Source organism: Neophocaena asiaeorientalis, unplaced genomic scaffold (genome assembly GCF_003031525.2).
Source record: "Neophocaena asiaeorientalis asiaeorientalis breed wild unplaced genomic scaffold, Neophocaena_asiaeorientalis_V1.1 scaffold418, whole genome shotgun sequence".
Taxonomy (NCBI): domain Eukaryota; kingdom Metazoa; phylum Chordata; class Mammalia; order Artiodactyla; family Phocoenidae; genus Neophocaena; species Neophocaena asiaeorientalis.
In genome coordinates, this window is record NW_020175731.1 from 6,078,946 (window position 1) to 6,105,963 (window position 27,018).

General features: G+C 38.8%; 1 protein-coding gene across 2 annotated transcripts in view; it reads right to left on the minus strand.

The window, feature by feature from the left end:
• Positions 1-27,018, minus strand: part of UTP20 (UTP20 small subunit processome component) — a 90,318-nt gene that overhangs the window by 47,412 nt on the left and 15,888 nt on the right. For both annotated transcript variants that reach the window (XM_024732102.1, XM_024732103.1), the window contains exons 13-25: positions 24,542-24,697; positions 24,310-24,398; positions 22,255-22,360; positions 18,630-18,780; positions 17,905-17,967; positions 16,940-17,098; positions 15,742-15,818; positions 14,916-14,995; positions 14,429-14,672; positions 8,565-8,750; positions 5,189-5,279; positions 4,027-4,112; positions 3,325-3,450 (exon numbers count right to left, since the gene is read on the minus strand). In XM_024732102.1, coding sequence (XP_024587870.1) covers positions 3,325-3,450; positions 4,027-4,112; positions 5,189-5,279; positions 8,565-8,750; positions 14,429-14,672; positions 14,916-14,995; positions 15,742-15,818; positions 16,940-17,098; positions 17,905-17,967; positions 18,630-18,780; positions 22,255-22,360; positions 24,310-24,398; positions 24,542-24,697 — 1,614 coding nt within the window. The remainder of the gene's footprint in view (positions 1-3,324; positions 3,451-4,026; positions 4,113-5,188; positions 5,280-8,564; positions 8,751-14,428; positions 14,673-14,915; positions 14,996-15,741; positions 15,819-16,939; positions 17,099-17,904; positions 17,968-18,629; positions 18,781-22,254; positions 22,361-24,309; positions 24,399-24,541; positions 24,698-27,018) is intronic.

Consider the following 27,018-nt stretch of genomic DNA (forward strand, 5'->3'; position numbering starts at 1 on the left):
AAAAAAAAAAAAAAAAAAATTTAAAGAATATATAGATTAAAAGGAAGTAAAATAAGAGCATAACTATAAGTAAAATAAGGAAACTGGAAAGATTTCAATTAAATGGGTAATTTTCTGGCAAAAACACACATATAAATAAGAAAAAGGAACTTAAGAAACCCTGAATAAATCAGTAGACTTGGAGCTCACATAGTTTTACGGATGAATTTTTAAAACTTCCAAGGAAAAACAATCCCCGTGATATAGTTTCACAGCAGAGAGAAAGAAGGAAACAGTCCTTTTTCAATTATGAAGGTGGTATAGTTGTGATATCAAGATGGATTAAGGAAGAGAAATAAACTACATACCAATATTGCCTAAAAACAAAAAACACAACATTTCTAGCAAATCAAAACCACAATGAGGTATCACCTCACACCTGTCAGAATGGCTATCATCAAAGAGTCTACAAATAATAAATTCTGGAGAGGGTGTAGAGAAAAGGGAACCCTCCTACACTGTTGGTAGGAATGTAGATTGGTGTAGCCACTATGGAGAACAGTATGGAGGTTCCTTAAAAACTAAAAATAGAGCTAACTTATGATCCAGCAATCCTACTCCTGGGCATATATCTGGAGAAAACTCTTAATTTTTCTGAAAATACACATGCACCCCAATGTTGACAGCAGCACTATTTACAGTAGCCAAGGCATGGAAGCAACCTAAGTGTCCAGCGACAGATGACTAGTTTAAGAAAATGTGGTGTGTGTGTATATATAAACATATGTGTGTATATATATATATATATGAATATTACTCAGCCATAAAAAAGAATGAAATAATGCCGCTGGCAGCAACATGGATGGACTTAGAGATTATCATACCAAGTGAAGTAAGTCAGACAAAGACAAATATTAAATGATATCACTTATATGTGGAATCTAATAAATAATACAAATGAATCTATATACAAAACAAACAGACTCACAGGCATAGAAAACAAACTTACGATTACCAAAGGGGAAAGGGAGGGGGAGGAGGATAAATTAGGAGTTGGGGATTAACAGATACAAACTACTATACATAAAATAGATAAGCAACAAGGATTTACTGTATAGCACAGGAAACTGTATAACTGAATCTCTTTGCTGTACATCTGAAACTAACACAATATTATAAATATTCAGTAATAATAAATAAATAAATAACTGGGGGAAAAAACCCCACGACATTTCTGAAAACAGTACTCAGTGCTGCATTAAAATGATATTAAAGCTGAATAAGGATTATCCCAGGAATGCAAGAAAGAATCATTAGTAAAATCTATTAGATTAATACAGATCAATAGCTCATAGAAAAAAGTTAATATGATCATTTTAATACATGGTTAATAGTCATTCTAATAAAATTCAACATCCATTTAGCAGAAATACTAAATAGCATAGTAATAAAAGCTACTTTCTTAGCATGATAAAACTACTGACTTAACATTCAAAATTTAAAGAGAATGGTTTTCAAACTCTTCAATATTAGGATCCCTTTTCAATCTTAAAAATTATTGGAGAGCTTTTGTATACATGAGTTTTATTTATTGCTATTTATCATAGCACAGGTTAAAACAAGTTAGCAAAAGTAACATTTCTAATAAAAATTAGTTCTATATATTCCGAACCTGTCCCTCCTAAAATTAGTGAGACTAGAGGCATTGTTTTACTTTTTTTTTTTCCTCCGAATTTCTTTATTGCCTGGCTTATTAGAAGATAAATGAATTCTCCTATCTGCTTCCACGTTCAATCTGTTGCAATATATTGTGGTTGAAGAAAATCCAGCCTTACACAGATATGTAGTTGTAGAAGAGAAAAATGTTTTATAAACTTTCAGATAATTCTTTTCAGATAACTGTGGATATTCCACATTGATACTACACCAAACCTCAACAGGATGCAGTTTCTTAAAGGCTGGTTGCAAGGTGGAATCTGAAACCGTATCAGTGAACTTTGTGAACTCTGTTACATTAAAATCCATCTGTCTATCTTGCACTTTGAACAGATCTTTACCCATGAATGATCCTGTAACATGCATCAGTTACTTGGAAAACATGAAAAAAATTCCATGGGAACAAGTGAGCGGCAGAAGTGTCTCATGCATCCCTCCCATTTTTGCATATAGAATAATAAAAAGACAAGTACTCAAGGCCCAAGATTCATCTAAGGGTATTGAATGAAACCAGCTTTTTATTTTATTTTTTTAAACTCCAGGTCTGTGGCAATGAAGAATGGCTAGCAGAGTCAGGAGCCACTGTCCTGATTCATGCTAAGGCACCCGGAGTTTTACGCATCATTGCTTTTGCCTGGTGAGCACAAATGTTAGCACAATGGAAAAGGTAATGTCTTAGTAGTATTATGAAAAAAGTTTTAACCTCGTGGGCCTCCTGAGAACATCTCTGGGACAGCCCCCACCAAGAAGGAGCAGACCACATTTTAAGAACGACTGCTTTAGAAACATTACTGTTAAAGCCAGTAGCAAGACAAGGATAACCACAACCACTATTACCACAGTTAATTCTTCTAGGCTCTGTAAGGAATACGTAAATTAAAAAACAGAGAAAGAGGGATTTATATCATAAAAGAGAACACAAAATTCATTTGACCACTATTTACTAAGAGCCATGGAGTTTGCCTTCTAGCAGGGGAGATACACAATAAGAAAAGAGGCTATGCTGGATGACTAAGTATTGTGAAGAAAGGTTGTGCAATGGGCTCTGAGTGGGGTGGTAAATGGAAGAGGTGTAGTTAGAGAGGTAGGTCTGGCCTAGGTCATACCAGGCCCTTAAAGGCGTAGTAAGGATTCCCTTTGCTACTCTCAGTAAAATGGGGTCTCAAAGGGTTTTGAAACAGGGGACTAACAACCTGACCGATGACTGTTATTCACTATTATTTTTTGACCCAGAAAATCCAATGAAAACTATGAAAACTAGTAATAAAGTTTTGTAACGTGGATGGTTAAATAAATCAATAGTTTTTATATCTCATAATTAGTTACATACCAAACGAATGAATTATTTCTACTATTTCTCAATAGCGAACCTTAGAGAAATACTGGATTTAATTTCAACAGTATTATTAAAATAACACCATGGCAAGATCCTTCCTCATGTTAGGGACAAAATATTTAAAATAAGTCTCTATACCAATTTGACTTCCCCAAAAGACCAATTTTAAAAATAAATAATTAAATAAAAGTCAAAATGAAATATTCCATTACAATTGCTGAATCATAATACGATACTCACAATTGTTTTTGTGACCAACTTTTAAAAAATCAGTTTTGAAAGTGTATAAATACCTCATCAGAACAGGAAACAGATCTGCTCGGTGGGCTGCTTTCACTACTGCGTTATCTTCAGAAATGCTAAAATGCACTATCTCTTCCTTAAAGCTTCTGTCTTCAAGCAATCTTTGTAAGTTTTCCCTTTAAAAATAGAATTCAGCACAAATCATCACTTAATCAATAATACTTTTTAAAAAAATATAATTAATAGAGTACTATACATATATAAATGAAATAGGTATTAAGAATAGTTTATACTGTAGTTGACATCCATAAAGGAAAGTCTTCACACAAATACCTTCCAAAATGGCAAGTTTTCAAATTTTAAAAGGTAAAAAGGATTATAAGGGGCTAGTCAATAATTCAGCTGTTTATAAAAGCATAATATGAAAGCTTTCTTCAGTTCTTAGGGTGTGATTATGATGACTCCCTAAGTAATCACCAAGATTTTATGACATTGTATAAGCAAGAAGAAACGATATAGCCACCTCAACACATACTTTTCAATTAATATTCTCTCTCCTACCTTATTATCTATGGGCAAGCACTCTTAACAAACATACTTCCAGTTTTCATCTCTTACCTGAAAATAGCATTATGATCCCCTTAGAAGGGAGGGAATTTCCTAGGCCTTTATAAAATTACTTTATAAGAAGATGTCTGGTAGAAAGATTAAAAATCAGCCCCCAAGTATTTCTTTAGCTTCAAATAACTTACCTGTAAGGGAGGATATGTGGATGTTTATACGTCATTATGCAATCCAGTGTTATTTTTTGCACCATTTGATCTTGGTGTAGCAACAACTAGGAATGATATTTTATAGAATTAATGAAGTCAGATATACATATACCATGGGATCATAATTTACTTGTACTAATTTGCTCAATTAAAATTCTTAGAATCTAAATTCTTAGACATGGGTTAAGGATGATTTCCTGATAATAGCTTTACATTTTCCTGGAGGTAAAGGAAGATGAACAGAATATATGCAAAGAACAAAACAGAAACACAACTCTGACACCTGCCTCCCACATGCCAGATTCTCAGGTCTATCTGTCTTTTGTCCAAGGCCAATTCCCTGCATGAGTCTAGATTTACACCAACTGGGCTGGTCCTGTGATGAGACAGAGCTCTTCTAATACCGTGAAGGTAAGAGCAGTCAGGAAGATGCCAGGAAAGAAGACCTGGCTCTGAAGCCTCTCTGATCAGTCAGTTCAGAATTTTGTTTCCTGTGGATAACTGAGAGTTTTGAGCTCTGGCTCTATAAACAAGTTATATCTGAATTACGGGCAAAACAAGGACAAATTTTGATGAAATAATATGTTTCATTTAAAAAACATCCAAATGAAAAGAGAAAATCTCGTTTCCCCAGATGGTTTAGAATGACATCCAATGCTTACTCTGCTCCTGACGTTAATTTTTTTCTGCAACGTTTTTTGGAATTCAAGGTCATATATTGTGATTTCCACGGACTATTATTCTATCTGTTTTCATTCAGTCGAAAAGATTCTGAAACCCTGGCGCTCCATAAGGCTAACTTGCCTAGCAGTGAAAAGTAGCAGCTCTCTTGGCACAAACCCTCACTCCCTTCTAAAAACGAATTCTCACAAGACAACTAACGCTTTGTTATACTCACTGTTAATACAGCCGATCAATGTTTAGTCACCCCAAATTTCTTTAAAAATCTGCTAAATTAGTACTGTCTAAAACTGTTTCTCAAGATACAGAAAATATCTGTTAATTAAAAAAAAATTAGACTTAAAGTGTAGATATGGGCCCTATTCCAACAATTATTGAAAACCTAAAAGTTATTTTGGCAAAGAAAAAGGGAGAGGAAAGTTCACAAGTAACTGTAGTGGCATGAATTAATTTTACTTACCTGAAGATACAGCTCATATAATTTGGATTCCAGATATAAGGCTCGTGGATTCGAAAACTTAGAGAAAACTTGCAAATGAGCAATTAACTGCCTAAAAAACAAACAAAAAACCCCCGAGAAAAACAGAAAAAAACAGAATTAAAGAACAGACGTTATTTTCTTGAGATGATAGTACCCACTAATTTTAGTCTGTGACAGGTACTCTGAACACCTTGACTATAGTTGCATTGTTAATTACACATACAAGTTTTAATTATTTGCATTTAGGAAATCATTCTCCAGGAATTCCAAATCTCAGGCAGGTCCTCCCCTGAAATTCAGGCTCCCCACCCCAGAAAATCATTCAGGATGTCCTCAGAATAAACCATAAATTAAACCAAATGTAGAAAGAAAGTAATCAAAATGGTAATACATTCCAAGATTGAACACAGATAATTTTTGGAACGATTCCTTATCTAGTTCCTATGCAGTAGACAGGAAAGTGGAAAAATATACACTTCCTCACTTTTATATAACATAAAAACTGATGTCAGGCAACAGAGGTCCAAGTTTGGGTAACCATGGCTCTTGCTTACCAAGAAGGAGGAAGAAAGAGCAATGCTCTGTGGTAAAAGTTAAATCTGAAGATGGGGTTGCCTCGAACAAACCACATCATCTACCAAGACAGAACGAGAAGAGCGCTTCTTCTGCATTTACATGCTCAACTTCCTAATTCATAGACTCTACAAGGCTTTAAAAATACTTAAGCAGGGAGAAGTGAGAGAGGTGGAAACCAGCTGCATGTGTGGTTCTGCCATTCTGAGCTGTTGACTTTGGGGAAAGTCACTGAATGTCTCAGAGTCTCAGGTTCCTCATCTCGACAAAGACAAGACCTCCCAGATTTTCTGTGAGGATTGAATGAAAGACCACAAGTTGTGGTGCTTCAGCTCCCAAGGGTTTAGCAAACAACACACTTCTCTGTTTTAGGCAAAAGAAAGCAAAACTGTGAAAGCCCTACTAGTTAATATAGAGAAAAATGGCTGGAAATTATGACCTCTTTAAGATATTGTAGAGAAATAGGGGTAAGGGAAGCACTATTATTTATATTTAGCTTAAATGCCTGTGATAATTAGTCTTATGTGTCAACCTAAGTTGCAGTACCCAGTTATGTAACAAAACACTAATCTCGGTGTTGCAATGAAAATATTTTGTATGTGTTGTTAACATCTACAACTAGTGGACTTTAAATAAAGGAGATTACCCTCAATAATGTGGATGGGCCTCATCCAATCAACTGAAAGCTATAAGAGCAAAAACTGATGTTTCTCAGAAAAGGAATTCTGCCATAAGACTGTCACATAGAAATCCTACCCTTCGAACTTCACATTCAAGACTACAAGCATCAAATCCTGCCTGAGTTTCCAACCTGCTATCTGCCCAACAAATTCTGGACTTGCTGGCTCCTATAATCACGTAAGCCAATTCCTTAAAACAAATCTCTCCACACACACACACACCCCCCAATATATATCTCCATTCTACTGGTTCTGTTTCTCTGGAAAGCTCTGACTGATACAATGTCTCTGTAATTACTTATCACGGAGCCTTTTCAGTTTTACAAATAAATTTTTTAAATCTTCTATTGAAACATATACCCTTTCCCTCAACATTTATTATTTTTTATGTGCCATGTAGCCTTCAGGAGACAAAGAGAACAGGAGCTAATTTTCACGTTCTCATTAAATACTTGCCAGTGAGGAACGTGTTCCATGGATTATAAAATTGGGCTGTGAATATACTGAGATGGCCCCAAGAATGTGATTATCCATTTACTTACATTTTCAATGATGGGGAATGCTAGCAACATTCTAGGTTTGGCTACAGGGGGCAGGAAAATTAATTAAGACATGGAACTTATTTTTAAAGAGTCTTTAATTTACATAGATGATTTATAAAAAAATTAGTACCCAAGGCAAGGAGCAGCACCTGATTAGAGGTATGAACAGCTGTTATCAAAGCTTGAAGGTGGGTAAGATAACTTCTAGTTTAAAAGACAGGAAGAGCTTCAGTGAAGAAGCAGAATGAGAACTGTGCCTCGAAGTATGACTAGAATTTCACTTGGCAGCAAGGAGGCAAGGAGACTGCAGAAAGAAGGACATAGCAAAGGTCCAGGGGTGAGAATGGAAGAGGTATGAATGCATGAATAGCTTATTCGTTTATTCAACAAATAAACACAAGGACAAACCTTTGGATAGCTGTTATGCTGAAGGATACAAAGACGAAAACAGCGATCTCTGTCTTAGAGGAAGTAGTAGGGGATAGAATGCTCAGAGTTGTGAGAAGGTAGGAGCAGAGAAGGAACTATGGTTCCATGAAGCTTAGCCATGATCTTAGTATATAAACTCCTGTGCTTTATACACTAATTCCATTAGCTGGCAAGCCCTTCTGTGCTTGGCAAACTTTTGTCTTGCAGCTTCAAAGGTGCCCTCCCCTTTGTAAAAGTCTTCCCTTTGTGACAGAATTAAGTCATTTTTTTTTTACTGTGCTCCTGTAACTCCTTTAAAGATACTTCGTTAAAATATTTCACCAGGCATTAGACTGAGCTTCTAACTCTGCAGAAGCTAGGTACCATTCATCTCTGTTGCCCAGCACTTAGCAAAAGGACCTCGATACAGTTGCTGAATGATGAGCTAACAAATGGCTCATGGGAAAGACTCAACAAATGTGCATATCAGATTGAGATGTAAAGTGTTAAAATAACACAGCAGCGCCAGTCTGGTGGATCTCTGACACCCCAATTCAGACAATATTCAAGTAAGCTGGAGTACCTTCTGAAAGCAGAGTCACTTCTTTTTTCTAACGTTTCTAACAATTCAGGTAAATGAATAAACCAGAGAGTCAGAAAGAGAATGTAACAGCATGGAAAAAAAGAAAGCCAAAAGTAATCAGGAAAGAAGTCAAAAGGCAAAGTTAAGAGTGCTGATGTGCTTATTTATAAGGGAAAAGATGTTCCATTCTGTGTTGCCCCAGTACACGAACATAATGTCCCAATGCTATGAAAGTGAACGACAAAGGTCAAGGGCATTTAACTGCTCCAGGCCCCAGTGCTCTCATCTATAAAAAGGCGCTACAATCAGATGATCCAAAGTCCCCAAACTCTTAACATTCTGTGGCTAAACAAGAAAAAATAAATAGTAAGCAAGCAAAGAAAAAACTCAGAACACTGGCAGTTTTCTTCAGGTTGTAAAAGAAAATCTCAGGAAGATTCAGCACTTTGGTAAATAATTATCTGAGTAATTCATCTTGTCCCAGACTATTTCACAGGAGGTCACAAGAGGTCTCTTCCCGCTCCTCCTGGATCCGTGGATCTGTAATCTTTCAGCAACGCTGAACTTACTTGGCCGCAGCTCTTCTTGTCTTTTTCTTTTGTGAGGGTTCATCTTGGGGCGCCAGCTCTTCCCCCAACTCTTCATCCTCTCCGGCAACAGGTTCCTCTTCTATTTCCTCTGCCCCCAGCCCTCTGCCTTTTCTTCGCAGATCCTGGGTTGGTGCAACTTGCAGATCTGCTGGGTAATACTCATTGCTACAGTGGAAAGAGAGTAATATGAAACAGATGAAGCTAAATATCCTAAATGTTTATGACAGATGTATGTCCCCAGTTCACAGACTCACACACAGAAGAGACATCAGAGGCACAATAGTCAAGCATCTTCTACAACATTTAAACTCAGCCCCTCTTAAGTACCTAATTTGACAAGTCAATCACTGCAGAAGACAGCCACTTCATTGTTACACTGTTGAAAATATGTGAAATGTCTACTTTGGACTAAGCTGATATCAGCCTCCCTGTCTCTGGAACCACAACTTGGGGAGGAGGGGATAGGGGTAGATTATATTATAGTATTCAGTCCTCCAGGTATGACCTGGTAAGACAGGTGGGACTATCAATTCATTGTTTTTGAGGGAAGTCACAACATGACACAGACTCAGACTAAATGTCCAGGCAATGAAAATCAGGAAGGCTTTATATTTTGGCTCCTCTAAACTAAGCTTGTGCAGTTGGTATTCACATTTGTTCTTACTGAATTCCATCCTTTTAATTTTGGTCCATTGCTGTAGGTAACTAATGCTATCTTGAAGGCTATCATTCAGTGCATTAGTTTTGTGTCACTTTGGTTCATTCATCCAACAATTATTACTTTGTTGTCTGTTCTGTGCATGACACTGGGCTATAGATATAAGGAAACTGATCAGATAGACTTTAAAGTCCTCACTCAAAAATACACTGATAGGGACTTTCCTGGTGGCACAGTGGTTAAGAATCCGCCTGCGAATGCAGGGGACATGGGTTTGAAACCTGGGCCGGGAAGATCCCACATGCCACGGAGCAACTAAGCCCGTGTGCCACAACTACTGAGCCTGCACTCTAGAGCTCGTGAGCCACAACTAATGAGCCGTTGTGCTACAACTACTGAAGCCTGTGTGCCTAGAGCCCATGCTCCACAACGAGAAGCCACCGCAATGAGAAGCCCGTGCACCACAACAAAGAAGAGCCCCCGCTCGCGGCAACTAAGACCCAATGCAGCCAAAAATAAATAAATAAATTTAAAAATACACTTATACAATACATATTTGAGGATAGCATCCTACCAGCACACCTGGAAGAAATACACTATAGGTTAATACACAACACTAAACCTAGAAGGCTGAGACCCTACCATACTCAACGCTGTACTCTTAGCTGGCAGGATCTTACCCTTAATAAATAAAAAATAAATGAATGAATGAAATGAGCAAAGTTGTCCTTTAAAAACTGCACCATTATCCATTTAAAAACGTGTGTACTATACTCTCAGCCCTCAATTAACCACATGACATATTAACCTTTACCTCCATGCACAGCATGTTCACTCATTCATTTATTACATAATTCATACAAAGCACTTATAAGAGTGTCTAACACACAGCAAGTACTATTAAATGTCACCTATCACTGAGATACTGTTGCAATTGTTAGTCATTCATTTCTGCTTCTGGTTTGGTTCTTCTCAGAGAATGTTTACAACGGATTCACAATTAGTCCTAATACCAAATTATATGAAACATATTTAGAAGTATAAATTTATAACCCCCCAAATTAAAAGCCCATAATATATTTCAAAGTCAGAATTAAAGGTGACCTTTGGGTTTTTCATTAGTTTGGATCATTTACAAAAGTATTAGTTATAGGTAATCAGTGCCAATTAATCTTCAACATTTTTTAAAAATTGTGTCTTTTCAGTCTTTAAGTTTCCTTAAACTCAGAGACTCACATCCTGTTACAGGCTCCACCCTCCATCCACACCTCACAGCACCTTGTGCTACTAGAGGAAGGTCTTTACATTAAGCTAAGGAGTAATTTATTTCTTTGGGGAAAAACTTGAAAAATTAACATGATAGGAACTTCATATCCTACTAACACCTTTAATACGGGCTTGCATAGGTACAGCCCCTTGCAATTCACAAAACAACTGATAAACACTACATGATCTTCAAAACAAGGCAAGGAAGCTGAACGTCACTGCTATTGTTTAGACATAAAGCCCAAAGACCTATGTGAAAAAAAGAGAAAATCATTACTCTTCCACCACCATATCTACTGACCTGTGTGCATCTTTGCTTGTAACCTTTCCCAGAATGAATTATCCATGCAAACCTCTTCACTTATGCACAGAATCCTGTCACCTCCTGCCTATTCAAAGGCAGGGCTCTCGCGATTTTATCCCCTCTCTTGCATTACCCATTGCCCCTCCCTTATGGATCATTCATGCTAGCATCGCCTACACACAGGCTGTTTAAGCTCAACGTCAACCCAGACAACAACGGCTCCCCTTCTGCTCCCACACCTCCTTCCACCTACGTCTACTTCCTTTTTTCAAGAACTGCCCACACTTGCAGTTTCCATTTTTCTTCTCCATCTTCTCTTAAGCCATTTTAATCAGAATGTCATCCCTATCAGGTCAACCAAAACAACTCTTGTTAAGGTCACTTCCAAAGCCAATGGTCAATACTTTTTTTTTTTTTGTAATCTATCATGACAAGTGAGGTTTATTCCAACGATACAAGAAAGGTTTAACTTTCTAAAGTCAATCAGTATAGTTACTTACATTAAGAGAATAAAGAAGAAAAAAGCATACAACTAACTTATTAGATACAGGAAAATAAGTGGAAAATTTTCTCACAAATTAATGAAAACCATTTTTTTTTATACAGCAGCTTATTAGTCATCAATTTTATACACATTAGTGTATACATGTCAATCCCAATGGCCCAATCCATCACACCACCACTCCCACCTGCCTGCGGCTTTCCCCCCTTGGTGTCCATACGTTTGTTCTCTACATCTGTGTCTCAATTTCTGCCCTGCAAACTGGTTCATCTATACCATTTTTCTAGTTTCCACATACATGCGTTAATATATGATATTCGTTTTTCTCTTTCTGACTTACTTCACTCTGTATGACAGTCTCTAGATCCATCCACGTCTCAACCAATGACCCAATTTCGTTCCTTTTTATGTCTGAGTAATATTCCATTGTATACATGTACCACATATTCTTTATCCATTCATCTGTCGATGGGCATTTAGGCTGCTTCCATGACCTGGCATTCTCTAGTTTCTTTAGGTGTAACGTTAGATTGCTTATTTGAGATTGCCCTTGTTTCTTAAGGTAAGCTTGTATTGCTATAAACTTCCCTCTTAGAACTGCTTTTGCTGCATCACATAGGTTTTGGATTGTCTGTCGTGTTTTCACTGACATTTCTCTCTAGGTATTTTTTGATTTCCTCTTTGATTTCTTCAGTGATCTCTTGGTTATTTAGTAACGTAGTGTTTAGCCTCCATGTATTTGTGTTTATTCTGGTTTGTAGAGTTTCTGCTGAGAAATCAGCTGTCAACCTTATGGGAGTTCCCTTGTATGTTATTTGTCGTTTTTCCCTTGCTGCTTTCAGTAATTTTTCTTTGTCTTTAATTTTTGTCAATTTGATTACTATGTGTCTTGGTGTGTTTCTCCTTGGGTTTATCCTGTATGGGACTTGCTGTGTTTCCTGGACTTGGGTGGCTATTTCCTTTCCCACGTTAGGCAAGTTTTCAACTATAATCTCTTCAAATATTTTCTCTGGTCCTGTCTCTCTCTCTCTCTCCTTCTGGGACCCCTATAGTGAGAATGTTGTTGTGTTTAATGTTGTCCCAGAGGTCTCTTAGGCTGTCTTCATTTCTTTTCATTCTTTTCTCTTTATTCTGTTCCACAGCAGTGAATTCCACCATTCTGTCTTCCAGGTCACTTATCCATTCTTCTGCCTCAGTTATTCTGCTATTGATTCCTTCTAGTGTAGTTTTCATTTCAGTTATTGTATTGGTCATCTCTGTTTGTTTGTTCTTTAATTCTTCTAGGTCTTTGTTAAACATTTCTTGCATCTTCTCGATCTTTGCCTCCATTGTTTTTCCAAGGTCCTGGATCATCTTCACTATCATTATTCTGAATTCTTTTTCTGGAAGGTTGCCTATCTCTACTTCATTTAGTTTTTTTTCTGGGGTTTTATCTTGTTCCTTCATCTGGCACATAGCCCTCTGCCTTTTCATCTTGTCTATCTTTCTCTGTCGGTTAATTCTCATTCTTCATCTGACTGATGTCTTAGACACATTTGATTCCACTGTTTAGTCCCTCCTTGAAATACTTCCTTCAAGGGATATTAAGTGGTCTTGGTTCTTCTATCACTCTTTCCTGGCATCCTTGGCTGATTCCTTATCTTCCAACCTCTGAATATTGCTGTTAGTCCTTGGAAATTTTCCCTCTCTACATTTAAACCCCCAGGTGTGACTTCATTCCCTGTCTCATAATTTTAAAAACCATCCATATACTGATGAGTCTGAAATTTACTATCTTTAAACCAAACCTTTCCCCTGAACTTTAAACTCTACACTCAACTGCCTACTTGAGATCTGTGCCTAGATGTCTATTCAGCATCCTAAACTTAACATGTCTTTAAATAATGAACTCTTGATCTTCCTCACAAGTCAGCAAACTTCTGCATTTCTGTCAATCTCAGTAAATGGTAACTCTGTTCTTCCAGTTGCTCAGGCCAAAACCTTACAGACATCTTTGATTCCTCCCCTTCCTCCTTTGTGCACCCCCCAAACCCCCATCCCACGAGTGATCTGTTGGTAAGTCCCACAGGCTAATCTAGTTGCAATTCTTCAAAAATATATCTTTTTGAATGGAAATCCTTCAAAAGTTGTCAAGGATTCAACTACCTCTCATCATCTATACTATTCCCACCTTGGTCACCATCACTTCTTGCCCAGATTTTTGCAGTCTCCTCCCAACTCTACTCTGCAGTCCCTCTGCTCTCACCACTGCTGTCCCACAGTCCATTCTCAACATGGCAGCCAGAAAAATCCTCAAGAAAACTTAAGTCATGTCATCCTTCTGCTTAAACCTCCCAATGGCTTTCCATTTCACTGACAGTAAAAAACTTAAAGGCCCTACACATATTCAGTCTCCTGTTAAATTTTTGCCCTCACCTCCAACTACTTTCTTCCTGGATCACCCTGCTGTAGCCACGAGACTCCCTAGCTGTTCCTTGAACTAGCCTGACTGGCTGTGGTCTGTAGCCTGCCTAACCTAACCCTACAGCATTTTCCCATGTAATGAAATGTTTCCAGAAAACATAACTTTTATTGATTGACTAGTACTGTTCTATATACCGCATCCCTTATCTTTAGAGTTTTAAAGCAATCTGACTCTCACACAGCATACCTAATCAAAATAAAACAGTGCTCCAGAAAGTTCTTGTTATTCTTTGACAGCACATTCCTCGGCATCATGGGAAACAGTCAAGAGGTTCAAAACAGAGTGGGTGAGGTTGAGTTAACTGGAAAGTAATTTTAGGCCCCAGGCAGGCAAGAAAACAACAATAGGGCAAGAAATAACAAGGCCACTGTACACTGATCTAACTCGGTATGGCCTTTCTTACTTTGAAATCTGCAATTTTTTATTAATAGCGTTTGTGGGCTGGTTAAATTTTGGTTTATGTAAGATTAAGTGGTAAACAAAAGTTGTTTAGTTGTTATCTGATGGAGCCAGTGCTTTAGAGAGGTGCCAATGATTTGAAAAGATGACAGATTTAAGAAAAGAACTCAGCCAATCTGGGAATTTAATACTTTGCACCATCTCTTCCTCACACCCTACCAGAGACATATTCCTAGGCAAGAACACTTACTTGATAAATCTCAAGAAAAGCGGGGAAAGCTCCCTGGACCGTGGCTCTACCCTTTCTGGGAATTTTGCCAGAGCTCGCCAGAGCAAAAACCGAAAATTGGTATGGTCCAGTCTTTCCTGAAGGTCAGTTTTCAATGCGAACTGCTCATGATAAAGAGTTCCAACGTTTCCTTCCTGAGTCTGCTCCCAACTTGCATCTCCAATGGACCTCTCCTCATCTCTTGTGTCATTTTGCAGCTCTTTCTCTGAAAGAAAAAAGGTCATCATAACCACTAGAGAAATGTTAACAACTACCCTATGTGTTTCTGCCAGTAACGGCATTCCTTTCTCTAGTAATACAAGCAAATGATAACAGTATCCAAAGGTTATCAAAGATAATACATTTCTCATTTCTGCTTTCCAATTTTAAGTGCAAGTAAGCAATAGAAATTAAATAGTTAAACAACCATTTCCTCCCGCAGCCCCCTCCTTTATATCCCTTTACATACCAGCATGTGTAGCTGCTTTTTCTAGATGTTCATAGTAGACTTTCCAAAATTGCTTATTTTCCATTTCACGTGCATGAGAACTGAGAGTAAAGATCATAAAATAAAACCCGTGGTATGGACCCTATTTTGAGATATCTCATACGAAAAAATGTGAAAGGATATAACTAAAATACTAATTAAGTTATCCCTGAATGTGGGGTCATAAACAACTTTTGTACTTTATTTTTCAAAATGCCTGTTCTGCTAAGGTCTAATATTTAGGGGTTTGAGAGGCCACACATAATATATTTCCAATCTGACAAAAAGCCAGAGTAGGCCCTCTGAAGACAAATGCCTGCAGAAGGACAGATTTCTATAAATGAGGCACAACATATGTATTTTTTATGTGATTATGAACGTCCTTTTTAGAGCTAAAGGGTTTTGGATACTAGACAGCAAGGGTTTTAAATTAAATTTTTAAATTAAAGTTTGGCTCAATGACTCAATATATATAAATAAAAGCATACAATTATTATACAGTACTTATTACTGTAAAAAAAAATTCAATAATACAGGTGTATAATATAAAGTAAAAAGAGAAAGTTCTCCAAAGTTATTTCAAAGTACAGAGAAACATATACAAAACAACTGAATTGTCAAAAACTTGGTATCAGATAGAATAAGTAATGTTTACTTTTTCTTCACCTTGTCCCACAAAGGCTTAAGGTAGCTATAAATACCATACACACCCATTCACTTAAATCCCACCCCAGAGTATAATACTGGCTCCATCATCATTCTGCAGTAGTGAAAGCACAACAGCTTCATCCATTTCACCCAGGCTTACCTTATGAGTTCAATAACAGGATCCCAGAGAGCACTGAAGTTAACATATAACATGCCTAACAGATAACGAAGTGGCACCTGCAAGCATAGGAAATTAGTTTAGATCAGCACCAAAATGCAAGGATCCGGACTTGGACAACCTGAGGTTTGGAAAGAAGCTTCTGTTTTAAGAAAAAACTTGCAGGTGCCAATCCAAAATTCAGGTACAGTAATTTTCCTCCTCTTCCCAAAATGTCACTCACTATTTAACAGAGAAGAATCACTTAAGAAAACATAGTATTCAAACTCACTCCAGATGTTCACAAATAAAGGATATATTTGAATAAACAGATTTGACTCATGATTAAATTCATTCCTAACAAATACTGCCATCACCTGACAAGACAAAACTTGAACGGTAATCAGTAAAGCACAGGTGCCAAAGAACCCAGCAAAGCACTATGTGAATGGCAGCTGAGGCTTTATAAGCAGGTGTGTGAGTTCTCAAAACTAGGCATTAAAAGATTTCAGTTCAGAGGGTCTGAAGTTTTTCACAGTCACCTTTTGGAATGACAGTCACTGTTACTAGCATCCCCGTGCACTCAGGAAACATCATGTAAAGTGGTAGTTCTATTATTATTTGGGGGTGGGGTGCTTGTGTCTACCTTAGCAGCAGAGTCCCTTTCCAAATGGAACATAACACAGGACGCTAATATACAGAACAGGTTAAGAACAGAACTGCTCTGCTTGAAAGGGGAATGCCTCCACTTGGCCTTCTTCCCAAAGGGATAGTGATGTATCATCAAGGGTCATGGATGGAAAATCCCTGATACAAAAGGTAGGGCTGACGTCCTGCAGCAGTGAACAAATCTGGAGAAGAGTATCAGGCTGTCAACTTGACCCTGTTCCTCCTGCTGCCACCTACTACCTACCCTCACATACTACGCCCATACTCAGGAGAAGGGAGGATAGTAAATTATTTCTACTGTTGAAAAGGCTGTAGAGCCATTTAACTCAAAGCATTGAACAGAACTGGGTATTTACTTAGTTTTAAATTCTTTTTTTTATAATTCTTGCTTTTAAAAATTCTTTCTCTCTCTCTCTTTTTTTAAATTTTTTGGTGGCTATTTAGTATGCTTCTCTTTTCTCAAATGCCAGCTAAACAGATCTTAAAGTATAAACTGTGTTAAAAAAAAAAAAACCCCAAACACTGTTTTTACCTCCTGTAATGGCCCATCAGGGACTGCAGTCTGTACCACATCATGTCTTAGTTTTCTCAAATGAAGAAGCTTCTCTCTGTAATCATTCACAGTTGCTGGCACAAGTTCTGCCTGGCGTAATATAGCAAAGACAGACTGACGCTCTGAGAGCTCGTCATCCTGAACAACCAGAGGAAACCAGGAGGCAGGTCAGGATTTTGATTTTCCAAAAGAACATTAAATGTGAACAGAAGTCTAAAACAGAAAAACTGGCATATGTTAATGTTTTAAATTAAATAAGCAACACATTTTTTGAGTAAATGATTCATTCTTCCTCACATCATTTACTTTTTGGTAGATAATTTAGGTTTAGTGTCTAGCAGAGACATGACAAGTAAAAAACAGGAAAGTAATTCTCAAAATCACTCAAGTTGACTGGCAATATTTTTTGAAATAAAGAAAATGTACATATACTTTCACTGTAAAATTCTACTTCTAAGTAGAAGTAATTTCTACTTCTGGAAGTAGTCATTTGCATTATTGACATGTTTCCCTGAACAAAGGTATCTGTGTAAGGATGTTCATGGCAGTATTACTAGAAATGCTGCAAAACTACCAACAACCCACCTAAGCATCCATCAAGAGGGAACTGGTTAAATACAATATTTTAAACTGTGGGGCACTATTCAAACTTCAAAAGAAATGAGGTAGGGCTAGAGGTACGGATATGGAAAAACTTGCATGACCCCATTTGTTTAAATTATGTGTGTATATACAAAATGTCTGAAAGAATAGTCACCAACTAACTATGGATTTTCAGTGGTGGCCTTGCTGAGGGGATGGGAATAAGAATGGCAAAAAGGTTTTTTCAAACTTCGTGATAGATATTTACACGGTATTTGAATTTTTTGCAAAATTATCATTTTGGGAAACAATATGTCAAGTTACATTTTTTAAAAGTTACCCAAAATGAACCATTAAAATACCTCCATTAATTCCGGAAGCCGAACCTCAAAGTGGTTTAGGATCCTTATTGTCAAAAGCCGAATCTAGAAAAATTAAAAGGCATGTTTCAAACTCCAACGTTTAAACATAAGAAACTGATTAAGAGTCAGTGAGACCTAAGTTTCATGGAATTATGAAAGATATACCACTTGTCAGAGTAATACATGTTTATTCTATTCCTTATTTCATATTCAACACCAACCAACACCTTATTCAAATGGTACTTGGAACAATTAATGACCAGACTAGACTGAGAAGATAAGGTTGCTCATAAAACGGTGCTGCTTCTTTAAACTATAACACTATAGGCATCTCTGTAAATAAGCGCAAAGAATCCGATTAAGCTTACAATTCCACTGAAATTAATGATTTTTATTTCTAAATAACATGTTCAGGTATTTCTATACACCTGAATGAGCAGCAGAATCACCTACAGAGCTTTGAAAAATCATGCAGATATGTCACTTCCACCCTATGCCTGCAGAATCAGAATTTGGGGGTGTTGGGACCCAGAATTTATATTTTTAGTAAGCGCCCCAATTAATCCTGCTGCAACCAGTTTGTAGGTCAGTGTTTAGGAATCACTGCTTTAAACAGAAACCACCCCAAAGCAACATTTTCTGATTAAGGAGCTCCGACAACCACTGGCAATACACGCATAAAACAAAAGATGAGAGGCAGAGAACACACCACAAAACCGTAGTACCTTGGATATGCCAGTTGAAATGTTTGCTCGTAACTTGGGAAATAATTCCATTAGAGCTTCCTCTGAAAGTGGCCCCCTGCAGCCACATAAGGATAATCTCTGATAATAGAGATCAGCCAACAGCAACACAGACGGCTCCAAAGGAAACGCTCTGCAACGAGATATTTATTAGGTCCAAACTGTACCATACACCACAGAGAACTTAGGCTATACTAGAAACCACAGAAAATTATCACTGATGAAAGAAATGTAAGCGGGAACAGGTGAAAGTTTTACGTGGACATGTAGCATCACCTGAGACATGAAGAATCTGAGGTCCACCAACAGTGAGCCACACGCTCAAGTACAGACACACAGCCAGAGGCAGAGGCAGGATTATAATATGGTGTTTTGACTGAAGTCAAATGCTGTCTTTTCAATCCACATACTCATAAGTGACAGTGACATAAGGGGGGATATATAATATTCACTGAGTGTTTTCTATGTGCCGGGTACTGAGCTATGAGGGAAGCAGTACAGAGCAGGGGGCCGGCACATCAGCTCTGGGGTAGGGCAGCCCAGGCTTGAAGCCAGCCCATCATCATCATCATCCATGTAACCCTGGACAAGCCACTTAACCACTATGTGCTATCCTCCAACAAATATTTACTGAGTATCTACCACGTACCAGTGACTTTTCTAGATACTGGCTATAGCAGGAAACCAAGGAAAGAGTCCCTATCCTCCTGGAGCTTATATTCTAATAGGGGAAGGTCACCTCAGGAAAAGGAGGCTGGACTGAGAGACTGGTGCGTGGGGGAGAGGGCGAGAGGGCGAGGGGGTGAAGAGGAGTGCTGCCTGATATGGGGGTGGTCACGGAAGGCAGAGACTGAAGGAAGTCAAGAAGAGAGCCAAAAGGCACCTGGAAGAAAAGCATTCCCGGCAGAGGGGGCAGCGACGCCAAGTCCCAGACAGGTGTGCTTGCCTATGTGAGGAGAATCAAGGAGACCAGTGCAGCTGGGACGGAGTGAACAAGGAGGAGTGGCTGGGGACGAGGTCAGAAGCCAGGGCCTAGATTACACAGAGTCCCGAGGAACAGGATGAGGACTGAGGGTTTTATCCCGAGTAGGCTGGGTACCATGAGACCAGGGTTTCTCAGCAGTGGCTCTGCTCACGCGGGCCAGGTGACTCTTCGTTGTGAGGCCGTCCAGTGCACAGCAGGGCGCTCCTTACCCACCACACCCCAGTAGCAGTCCCCAGCTGTGATGACCAAAAACGTCTCCAGAATGGCCCGTGCTTGAAAATCACTATTTCCGAGGGTTGTTGGCAAAAGAGTGACATGTTCTCTTTCACGGAAGAGAATCATCCTTGTTGTTGGGTACAAAACAGACAGCAGCAGGGCAAGGATGCAGGCAAGGAAACTCGTTAGGAGGCTACTGCAGTCTTCCAGGTGAGAGATGGAGGTTGAGACCAGACTGAGCAGCTGGGGTTCTGGATTTATTTAAGAATTCGAGTTCCCCCTTCTACAAGGTTAACAGTACCTATACCTCAGGGAATTGTTGTGAGGATTACAATAATAATGTAATAATAATGTACGGAAAGTACTCAGAAGAGTAACCGGCACATAATAAAAATTCAATAAATGCAATTTGTGTATTGTTAACGCACAGTCTAATTCAATCTCCATGAGGGAAGTACTACTACTCCCTTTTGAGAGAGAATAAAGCTGAGATTAACTAACTTACTCAAGGCTATCTAGCTAGTAAGTGATGAAGACGAGGTTCAAATCCAGGTTGTCTTGGCTGTGAAACCTCTGGCGTAACCAGTAGCTAGTGCAGCACCCAGCACTGAGGCCTGCATCTACAACTTTCACGAATGAAAACTTGCGCAGCCACCCTCTAAGCCGATTCGCTCCTATTAGAGGTTTCTGGGCCTCCTAGGTTAAAAGCACCTGCCTGGGAGGCCAGCTGGCCTTCCACAAGGGACAGACAAATCCCACTCTGTTATGCGTGCTTTTCTGTTTTAAAACCTCCACAGATGCCTTAAATTGTTCCCACCAAAGCATACAGTGTGAGAAGTTTAAATAGAATGACTTAAAAAAACAAAGGGGGCTTCCCTGGTGGCGCAGTGGTTGAGAGTGCCGATGCAGGGGACACGGGTTCGTGCCCCGGTCTAGGAGGATCCCACATGCCGCGGAGGGGCTAGGCCCGTGAGCCATGGCTGCTGAGCCTGCGTGTCGGGAGCCTGTGCTCCGCAACGGGAGAGGCCACAACAGTGAGAGGCCCGCGTATCGCAAAAAAAAAAAAAAAAAAAAACAAAAAAGAAAAAAAAAATGGTAAGTAGGAAGACAACAAAGAAAAACTCCTCCTTAAAAAAATTTAAAGAAATTCAGTTAACAATAGAGAGACAGTAGCCTTGCCCAGATTGGGGAATGTACAGAGATTCTGGATTACTGCACTAAGTCTCTTAACTGGTCTCCTTTATCCTCCTTCAGTCTCTTCTCGATACAGCAGCTTGAGTGATCCTACTTTGGCCTACGCCACTCTCCTGCCAAAAACATCTCCTGTGGCTTCCCCTTTCACTCACAGTAAAAGCCAAGGCCCTACAATGGCCAAAGGTCAAACACTGCCTGCCACCACACCCCCCATATCCTCCTCTCCTACTACCCTCTCCTCACTCTACTCAGCTACAATAGTTCCTTGCTGCTCAAGCAAGGCACCCACACAGAGCCTCGGCACTCACATCTTCCCTGGGTTTGGGACAGAGTGCCCCAGGTCCCAGATATCCCATCCCCAGGGCTTACTTCCTTGCTGCTTCTGGGTTTCTGCTCAAATATCTCCTTGGTGAGGCCTTCCCTAGTTAAAACTCCTATTTGTCCCCAGCCTCCAGACTCTCCCTGTCCCGACTTTACTACTGTCTAACATGCCATATATTTTACTTGCTTATTTTGTTTAGTATATCTTCTTGCTAGTGTGTTAGCTCCATGAAGGCAGGGAATTGTGTGTTTCATTTACTGTGTCTCCCAGTGCCAAGAATAGGGCCTGGTACATGAGAAAAGCAATGAATATTTATTGAATGAAGTAAATGAGCAAATCTGTTGTTAAAACCATGTAAATAAAACGGACTAGACTCCGGAAACAGAAGCAAACTACTTTACAAGATCTTTAAAACGCCTGACCTTTAGAAAGGGTGCTAAGCCGAGCAATGAATGGCTCTCAGTAACAGCCCTGGGCTACGATCCAAATCAAAATAAACTTAAAAAAACCCAAAACTGGATTGTTTTGGTATGTAGTAAAAGGAACACAGGAAAGTCTTCTGAAGTGCTAAGTGTGTCAAGCCGAGAAACACTGTGAAAGCAGAAACGTGTATGTTGGAGCCACGGTGCCATGTCACGTGACCAGCATTATACACCCACTTCACCCTGCAACACTAATTTACATACACAGTAAAATACCCTTTCACAAAGATGAATCTGTATTTAAAGACTGTATCCAAAAATGTTCTTATTTTAACTGGAGGATTTAAATCAATAATAAATTTCCTACGGGAATACAACTCAGGTAAAAAATAGATCCAAGATTTTGCCAACACAGCAGCCTTTATATTTCATTCATTATTAAGCTGAATGTAAGATATGTTTACTCACAATACTAAGTTCTTCACACGTTCCACAGAAACCAGATGAAGAAGTTCAGAAGATTCTTCCAAACTTAGCAGAGTATTTACAGCTTGACAAAGAACAAATAGGTTTCCTTAAGGCAGAAAAACAGGAGAAAACACATTATTTCTTTGACACAATAACTATACACATCTCATTTTATCTACCACTTGGTATTTATACAGAGTTCTTAAAGTGAATCTGTACCTTCTAAAGGATTATCTGTCAAATGTCAGAATATAACAGAAAGGAACTGAAAAGAGGTTCCAAGTCTTATATTTTAACTTTCTTAAGAGAAAAATATATTCAGAAATAGAGAATAAAAATGTATGTTCCCTTCAACTGAGATGAGGAGAAAATTCAATGGTTCTACCAACTGGTATTATCAAAATCAGAACTTTTGAGAATAGACTTAGACTTTTCAAAAGCTAAGAAATTATCTTTGTGTAAAACTCATGTTGATTTTGTGACTCCAATTTATAAGAAATCACATATCCAATGGCTACTACGTATAACGGACTCAATTTATATTAATTAGATAATCATTTACTCCTAGACCAGAGGTTGGCAAACTATGGCCCACAAACTTGCGGGTAGTCTGTTTTTATATGGCCGGCAAACTAAGAATGCTTGTCACATTTTTAAAGGGTTGTTTAAAACAACAAACAAACAAACAGAATATGCCACGAAGACTGAGGACAGAATGTGGCCCACAAAAGCTAAAATATTTACTGTATTGTCCTTTACACAAATATTTTGCCAACACCTGCTCTAGTTAGAAAAGGGCTATCCAGCAGAACTTCCTTTCTGCAGTGGTAGAAAGGCTCTATACTTCTGCCAAATGTCCTCACAATCCAATATGGTAGCCATTTGCCACATGTGGCTACTGAGCACTGGAAATGGGGCAGGTCTACTTTATTCTCTGACACGTCTGCTTGGTATCTAACACAGAACCTAGCAATTAATATTTAAATGAATGACTACTATACACATGTGTTAGGAAAAAAAATACCATGCTAGAATAAAACAAAATACCTACTATTATTTGCTTATTTTTGTAGCAAAATTTTTTTATTAATCTTATTTTGATCAAAATACCTACTTTTAAATTGCTGTTCTCAGCTAGTTGGGGGAGTTGGACAAGTATACAACAGGAAATGGTGTTTGGGGCAGGGCAGTCTACTTCTGCCTGGATGAGTCATGAAGACCTTTCTAGAGGTACTGTGTTTGAGCTGAGTTTTGTCTTTTTTAATTTTATTTATTTTTGGCTGCAATGGGTCTTCGTTGCTGCGCGCGGGCTTTCTCTAGTTGCAGCGAGCGAGGGCTACTCTCTGTTGCGGTGCACAGGCTGCTCATTGTGGTGGCTTCTCTTATTGCGGAGCATGGGCTCCAGGCACGCAGGCTTCAGTAGTTGTGGCTCGTGGGCTCTAGAGCACAGGCTCAGTAGTTGTGGCGCACGGGCTTAGTTGCTCCGCGGTGTGTGGGATCTTCCTGGACCAGGGCTCGAACCCGTGTCCCCTGCATTGGCAGGCGGGTTCTTAACCACTGCACCACCAGGGAAGCCCTGAGCTGAGTTTTGAAAGCTAAGTACGAGTTCACCAAATGATGAAAGACCTAGAAAGGACTCCAGGCAGAAGGGACACATGTGCAATGGTAGCCAGAGGGACATACAAGAAAGTGTCTTGCTCTAGGTAAGCAAATGCCTGGAGCACAAGTGTATACCAGGGCTAGACTGGGCGTGGAAGACAGGAACAAGACACAAGCTGGGACTTGAAGTTGAGTCTGATTTCTTTGACCATGGCAGCCTTCTACTACGACACCCTTGGACTCAGCAAATGTTCAAGCTGTCCTGACTTTGCCACCACATTATGAGGTACAAGGGTAATGCCTCCATCTCAGCCTCTTTTTTCCCTATTTACATACAGGGGGTTCTGCCAGAACACAACACAACGGCAGTACTATTCTCTGGTATCCATGTGTTTACAGTTACTCTGGGTGTGCCAGAAAAGACAGACAAGAGAACAAATGGTGATTGTAACTGACCTTTTCCAAAGCTCCCTCTGTCAACAGTCATGAAGAGTGACTCTATGAAGCAGGTGACTAGGGGTATCACCTTCTCTTTCTCCAGGGGTCTGTCCAAGAAGTGGGGAGAAAAAGGGAAATGCTCAAACTAGCATTCAATGGTTTTTTCATGAAATGGCAAAAAATGGCTAATAAATGTTTTTATCAGCTTGCTAAAACACCTTTCACAATTAAACACAGTTGATTTTCTCACCTAATATGAGGTAACACGACAAGGGCCGCCCAAGAGCATGAAAGGTAAGTACTCTCTTTATTTGGGGGTAACTGAATTATAGATAAAAGATGATCTAATACTGAGATCTGTTCCTTTCCTCCCTTGGATCTGGTCTTCTTCTGCCTTATACTGGATCTGAAGGAAGAAAAGATAAACAAATATTTAAAATGAGAGAGGATATAATCGCTCTAGCCCTCTGACGTTTGAAATAAAATTGGTTCCTTTCCATGCATGGAGCATTAGTGGGAAGGAAGGAACTGGTGGCGACAGTTGAATACAAATAACTAAACAAAAGTGACTCATTTACTGATTTTTCAGTGACAGATTTTTTCAACCCCATTGGTTCTATTTTCTTCTATTTTCTATTTTAACTTGCTTCATAACTTAAAGCAACTCTCTTCCAGTTTTAGGTATTATTTCTGAATTCTGTGCCGATGGACATGTGTTTAAGAACTGGAGAGGTGATTTACTGGCATGAACTGACTTCCTCCATCCCCCCTTTCCTTTCTGACATGAATTTTACTGCTTCACAAACGTGTAGAATGATGTTGCAAAGGAATCACAGAGAACTTGACAAATGTCACTAAAATGATTATGGCTTAGAAGTAACTTTTGGACTTCCCTGGGGGTCCAGTGGTTAAGACTCCACTCTTCCACTGTAGGGAGCGCGGGTGCGATCCCTGGTTGGGGAACTAAGATCCCGCATGCCATGCGGCCAAAAAAAAAAAAGCAAGAAGTAACTTTCTCTGAGGCTTTAATCTGATAAGTGGTTACCCAACATTATTTTCTAATATGACATTCAGTTTTAGGTATTTGTTACTTTGGCGGTATTCTTGTTTGCCTCTAGTTTTGCCAATGAACTATACGTCAGTCCTATTTAAAAGACAGAAATCCAGTGGAAAGAAAAGTCACAGAAACAATAAGTAAACTGATCTGTTTTTATAATTAATTCTCCATGTCCAGTTTGGTTAACTTATTACAGAACAGAAGTAGAATATCAGGTTTTTATTCCTATACCTTTTTATCATTAAAGTTAACCAAAAAAGTTGCATTCTCTTTTGTTTCATACTTATCAGGACACTGAATGCTTGGAAATTATGAGCGATAACTAAGTTAATTTTACTGGTAATTTCTAAAAATCACTGTACCTTGATATACAGTCTTTCTAGTATTAACCATGACTCAATAATCGGAAAAAAATCTTACAAATAAAATATTGAGATGCTTTATAAAGATGAGTCATTAGTTGCCACGTCATTCCCCTGCTTCGTCACACCTGCCAATGAGCTCCTCCAATGAAATCCATACTCACCTCATCCTGTAAGGCCTTGGGTGATACGACCCTCTCCTCCTTCACTCACTTCCTCCCTCCTCCTTACTCAATGCTCTTTACCCACACAGGCTTTCCTTTTGTTCCTCAAACACACTGGGCTTATTCCCATCCCAGAGCCTTTGCAGGAACGCTTCCCTTTGCCTGGAAAGCCTTTCACCCAGCCTTTCTTTGCCAGGTTGGATCCTTCCACCATCACAATCGGACCAAAGGTCCCCTTTCTAGACAGGAGTAGTGCTGCCTCTCTATCTACTGTGTCTCAAAGCCTTGTTTTATTTTTCTTTTTATCACAATCTAAAATTAACTTGTTTGTTTATCTGCCTCACATGCCTGTCCCCCCAAGACTGTCATCTCCCCCAAAGAAGAAACCTTTTTCTTTATTATATCCCAGTGCCTAGAACAGTGTCTGATACAATAAATATCTGTCAAATGACAGAATAAATTTATCTTCCCAAGAGTCTTTTCACATCTATTATCTCTTTTTATTCTCACAATAAATCTGTGAGATGAGTGGATGGAGTGTGATCAGGAATATTCAGACAAAGGTGACCATTCACGTATTATTCTACAGGGTGATGGAAGTTTTCTTAGACAAAGAAATACAGAACCTGTGGCACTCGCCTTAAGTTAATATGCTTACATTTATTAGGAACGATAAGGGAACTGGTTTCCTGATCTATAATTTCTAGAGGCACACCCACTCAACTATTCGAAAAATAGTAAGCAGAACCCTCTCAAATATTTACATAAACTTTGTTTCGACTTCCAAAGAGTATGTACTGTTTTTAATGAAATTGAGAAAGTAATGAATAGACCTTTTAACAATTCAAACAATGCAAAGGTTTATAATCTAAAAGCTAATAGTCACTTCTTTCTTCTCTTTACCAACCTCTTGTCGTAAACAAAGATAACAGTTTTGTGTCTCTTTAGGGGGTTGTCAATTCTCCCCAAATTGACCTATAGACTTAATGCAATTCAAAACAAATCCCAGCAAGGTGGGGTTTTTTCTGTAGATATAGACAAGTTTCTTCTAAAATTTATACAAAAGGGCAAAGGACCAGGAATAGACAAAACAATCTTGAAAAGGAAGAATACAGTGAAAGGATTTTTTTTTAAGATTTCCAGA